The following is a 5,528-nucleotide window of genomic DNA, read 5'->3' as shown; positions in this document are numbered from 1 at the left end:
GAGCAGCGTCATAGAGGGCAGAGCGTCACGTTATTTAAAGGGGAAGTTCGCGCGTTAATAAGTAGCAAAGGATTAAGTAGCTGCATTGATTACTTTTATTACACTGATCAGCCTTTTATATGTAATTTGGGGTAACAAACTTTTTATAGGTTTGACTGAAATAATAATGCAATAACTGACACTTTAAATCAATGTTTCAAGCAACAACAACAAAACAATTGAACAAAAAACAGATAAAGACAAAAAAGTAGCCACTGATAATATCTAAACATGTATCCAAATGTAATAAAAATTTATTTATATGTAAATTATGTGCAATATGGATTGTTACATAGGGCTATACAGACATCTAGTGGCAACACAATGATATTACAGATAATAAATTGTGCAAAATGTTTATCTTAACAGTCAGTTTACAAATAATGCATTCAGATTTGTGGAACTCACAATGCGCTGAATCTCCACAAAGTAGTGTCGTTACTATGACAACCAATTTGAATGTGACAAGAAACTGGTGTCTGAAAAGAATAGGATTTCGCCTAGGGCGTCAAATTGGCTAGAAACGGCCCTGTGTGTATGTGTGTGTGTGTGTGTGTGTGTGTGTGTGTGTTACATAATAAGCGCCAAAACCTTTACCAAGTTCCATATCCTTGCAATGATGTAAAACAATAATAATAATAATAATAATAATAATTGTTTGGTCAAAAAAGACCAAACAGCAACAGAGAATTAAAAAAAAAAAACCTTTATCTCCCTTTTTCTCTATATTACTCCACCTCTCTCTTACTTCTGTTTCTCCCTCTCATATATTCCCAGACTGATGAACGTAGATGCATCTGTTCTGGTGGGTTTCGAAAGGTCACTGGTCTGTGCCTATGCTTTTGATCTTCCTGTGCAGCTGGGAAAGTTCTCCCAGTCTTTATATGGCTCTATTAACGTCATACTGACCCTGGCTGCACACTCCCCAGGGCCTTCATGATGTCATCAGTAGGGGCCCAAAGGGCTGGGACATAAGGGCCAAGAATGCTCAGTACAACATAAAAGCAGTGCCATGAATCTATATCAATATGGCAGTATACCAGGAATGGAGCCATAATGCACACTATCAATAATGCAGCTCAATGATTTACAAGTATCGCTTGTAATTCAAATTACACCCTGATAAAGTTCTTGGTGGTAACAGCAATGAACTTTTTTTGTGCCAGTCTTGGTGTAAATAACCTAAGGGAACTAACATTCTCAGCAAGAGAGCCAAAGGGGAAAGATGGGCTGGTGCAGCTTGTGGCATTTGCTATAGGCCAATTTGAACCCATAAAGTTCCTGCTACAGGCCAAAGACCAAACCACCAAACCTTGCTAGAGGGCAAAACAGCCCCCGACTCACAAAAGGCGCTTCCAACTTTCATAAACTTTGTTTTTATTATGTTTTAAATGAAAAAGTATATTATTTTCTCATATCACTTGTTTTGCTGAACCGCTCTTAAAAAAGCCTTTTTTGTTGTTGCATGATTTAAACTAGCGAAGTTTTGATAAGTATAATACCATTACTGTCTGATTTTATTGCTGAATACAATTTTATTGCTTGCTTAAACATAATTTTGACTGACATTTTTATATATTTAGGTCTTTCCCTACTGGAAAAGGAACTCAAATGCAACCGGGTCAGATGTGCATGGTTCAAACATCTCTGAACTGACTTCATGAATGATGCAACAAGTTCAATTGCGTTATTTGTGCAAAGTTCAGTGAAGCTGTTGAAAAGAAACAAAATGCACTAAGAAATACAAAATAATGCAAAGGAAATTTTATGAATGAAAATAACTAAACTAATCATTTTACATTTTACTATCAATTAATGTTTTGCAACATGTTGCATCCTACAATATTAATAGCAAATGTCTGAAAAGAAAAACTCAATGAAATTATAAATATATACATTTATTACTTTGAGACAAAATTATCTAGTAGACATGAAAAAATTAATTATTTATATATTCAGTTATAGTAATTATATTCAGTTGCATGGAATACGTTCCTCGATTTAATTAAGTTCATTGAATGTTATTATTTTTGAGTGTACATGATGATTATTTTGTATAAACACAAGAGTTTTTCTTACCTTCCTGGGCACTGATTTTCCCCCCCTCCAAATGCCACAAACCCTTCCAAGTAGACATTCTTTTCTAAATCTGCCTTTTCCCATCGTTCCTGTGGGAAGAAAAGTTTCATTAAAAATAATCCACCCAGACAAGGGCCAGTCCAGAATACACCATTTGAGCCTGTCTTCCAGTACTCCAAGATTTAATTTAATAACAAGACATATTTACATAATCTCTGAATAACTCTCAATGCAATGTCTATCTGTTCACTAATGCAGCTTTATTGTGGGCATAAATGAATAATTGCTCTTAAGTTGCATCAACAAACTTAGAAGTCTTTCAAACTGGTCAAAAAGTCCTGCCTTCCAAGATTTTCATAGATTCAAAACAATGGTTTTCCAATGCAAAAGACCACTGAATGTCCATTTAGTCATCAACCATATCTATTCATTGTGTAAAATATTTTGATTCCATTAAGGAAAAAGAAGAAAGTGACCCATGAATGCACTCTTTAAATACATTCTTTACTCTTTACCCATGAATGCACTCATTTAAATGCATTTCCACTGTATAGAAGAGAGTTGATTTGAAGCTAAACATATCTTTTGCTAAAAACAGCTTTTAAAACATATAGATGTGGGTCTGACCCAGTCTCTGTGAGCTATGCTATTTCCTTTAATACATTAGTAGACAGAAGTGTAATGGAATCTCTATAGGCGTTTGCCGTAAGGTTAATTGTAAAGATAACTGTCAGGCTTTCCTTGAACACATACAGACCTATTATTTCTGTTTTAAAGGAGCACAGCTGGAGTTTTCAAGTACATTGTGACCAGCACTCACAATGGAATTCACAGACAAAATAGAAGGAGGAAGTTTTATTGAAAGAAAATACCAATAAAAGAGATGCCGGTTCCATCATAGAGCAAAACAAACTCAACAAAAAAAAAACTCAAAAAGTACAGGAACAGTTAATAGTAAAGCACTTTACTTGCTATATATATATAAAAAAACATTTTATGAGCATGTGTCTTGTGTCTATTTTATTTTGGTTTATAGAGGAATTTGTGTTAACCTCATCCTGTGGCTGAGCTCATTCGGAAGAGTGAAGTTACTCACAGGTTTGAAATCTTCCGGGTCTGGGAAATACTTGGGGTTTCGGTGAGCCCAGTAGGGAGACAACATCAGCAGGTCTCCAGGTGGGATAACATAATTCTGAAAAGCAGTTAACATGCATACAGTTTTTTTAGCTGAGAGGAAAAAAAAGCCTGGTAATGTTTGCTTTGTAGCCTGTGTGAGTCAAAAGGGCAGATCTCAATATACTGATATATAATTATTAATATATAGCTCTATATATACACAGACTGCACTTATAGACCCATGCATAAAAACACTGAAATAAAATGCATTGTAAGATGAATAACCTGTCATGGCTGACCTGTAATTTGAGAGGCCGCACTACTTTACGAGTGATGGCTCCAGGGGCCCTCAGCCGAATGGCTTCCATGATACACCACTTCACATATGGCATGTGCTGTAAGTCATCTAGGGTCACCTTTGTCTTCTCCTGGTCTTGAATGCAAAGCAAACACACCAGCACTATATTGACTATCCATAGCTTTAAGTACTAGTGATGTGTGCTTAAGAGAAAGTTTCATTCAGTAACAAAGCCTAAACAGAAGCACAGTGAAACACATTTGTACATTTATATTTAACTGTCATGTGCTTTTTTTCGTTGTGCATATCTAGAATAAAGTGAAAAATGTGCAATATGCAAATCATGTTTATAAGTGCATATGGAAAAATGTGTCTTATTTTTGTAACATATAATGCAAAAAATTGAAATGTACTGTAAGACTTGTCAAACACGATGCATAAGAGTTTTCTGCCCTCTAGTGGATAATGGAGGAAGTTTAATGTGTAAGAGGCCTCGAAGAGAGAGATCAAAGAATGCTGAAAATATGTGTATGCATATATATGTGTATCAAGATTTCACAAAAAAAAAAAAATCAAAATTTTTTTTCAACATTGATGATGAGAAATGCTTCTTGAACACTAAATCAGTATATTAGAATGATTTCTGAAGGATCATGATGAGACAATGATGACTGGAGTAATGACGCTGAAAATTTAGCTTTGTCATCACAGGAATAAATTACATTAAATATATTTCACAATATTACTGCTTTTACTGTATTTTTGATTAAATACATGCAGCCTTGGTGAGTCAAAAACATAAAATCTTACAGACCGTACATTTTTAAATGATAGTACATAATGTTAGTTATTTTTGTAGTTTATACTGAAAGCAATAAATGAAACCAGTCTTGGTGGGGCTGTACAGTTTGAAAACCATTGGTTTTAAGATATCAGTTTTACCTTGGTCTCTGAGGGCAGCGTTGATCTGATCCATTGCAATCTTATACGCTTCAGGATTGGCCAAAATAAAAGCAATGGCCCAAAATGTAATCTAGAATAAAGTGAAAATCGTTTGTCCCCGTTACGTTGAATGTCAAATCTGAGCTAACACATAGAAAGATATTGTGTAATAGCACTGAACGTCTCACTTACCGGTATAGCATTTGCCAGGGAAGCCCAAAGCAAAAGTAAACCATAATTTGGAAGATATTTGTCACTTATTGCAGTAGCCAGGTGCTGTAGTAAAGTCTAAAGAGAAACAGTGACAGATCAGAAACTTGTTTTTTTTTTAGTTTTATTATACAATGGCCAAATACTGCAGATAGATTTCTAATTTTATGCTGATTCCAAAATCAAAAAAATATTTATGATGATGAGAAGAACAAAACTGTAAAACTTCAGATGCCATATACAGTAGTCCTGCAAAAAGGCTTAGAAGCCCGATGGAAACTCTTTAGCTCCCTCTGTTGGTGCAAACATGTTTATGTACACATTCAACGAGATGGTCCTCACTGCAGAACACAAGATCCAAGGAGCCAGGTTGGATCCAGATCTAACTCCTCCCACCTTACATACCCCTAAATCTACCCGTCTCCACCCCCGATCCTTAAACCTACCCATCTCCACCCCCTGGATGGATCTTGTGTACTGCAGTGAGGGGCTACTGCATTCAACAGACCCATAACGAAGATTAAGTTTGGCCTTAAACTCTTATTTCATGTGTTTCAAGATCAACATCAGTAACAACAGTAATCCACATGGTTCCAGTCCATCAATTAACATCTTTTTTTTTGAACATTATGTTTATTGGGTTTTTTCCAAGTTAAACACAACATACAAGATACAGAATCTAAATATATAATTATCAATTAACATCTTGTTAAGTGAAAAGCTGCCTGTCTGTAATAAAACAAATCATTAATAGATTTTTTTTTACTTCAAACCATTGCTTCTAAAAGTCTTCTGTCTATAATATTGTAAAAATCTGACTTGCCTGAATCTGGAGAGAAATATG

At 35.1% G+C, this 5,528-nt stretch overlaps 1 protein-coding gene across 2 annotated transcripts in view; it reads right to left on the bottom strand.

Annotated features, from left to right (window-relative positions):
- The window catches only part of cyp39a1 (cytochrome P450, family 39, subfamily A, polypeptide 1), a 15,116-nt gene that overhangs the window by 4,353 nt on the left and 5,235 nt on the right, over positions 1-5,528 (bottom strand). The window contains exons 6-11 of one of the 2 annotated variants that reach the window (XM_016294642.1): positions 4,667-4,762; positions 4,475-4,565; positions 3,534-3,667; positions 3,215-3,310; positions 2,119-2,207; positions 1,475-1,750 (exon numbers count right to left, since the gene is read on the bottom strand). In XM_016294642.1, coding sequence (XP_016150128.1) covers positions 1,510-1,750; positions 2,119-2,207; positions 3,215-3,310; positions 3,534-3,667; positions 4,475-4,565; positions 4,667-4,762 — 747 coding nt within the window. In that variant the 3' untranslated portion in view covers positions 1,475-1,509. Of the gene's footprint in view, positions 1-1,474; positions 1,751-2,118; positions 2,208-3,214; positions 3,311-3,533; positions 3,668-4,474; positions 4,566-4,666; positions 4,763-5,528 lie in introns of those variants that run through there. The other variant, XM_016294643.1, reaches the window with a different exon arrangement.

The sequence above is a fragment of the Sinocyclocheilus grahami genome, unplaced genomic scaffold (genome assembly GCF_001515645.1).
Source record: "Sinocyclocheilus grahami isolate Dianchi unplaced genomic scaffold, SAMN03320097.WGS_v1.1 scaffold321.1, whole genome shotgun sequence".
Classification (NCBI taxonomy): Eukaryota; Metazoa; Chordata; class Actinopteri; order Cypriniformes; family Cyprinidae; genus Sinocyclocheilus; species Sinocyclocheilus grahami.
This window is presented reverse-complemented; position numbering and strand designations above follow the sequence as displayed.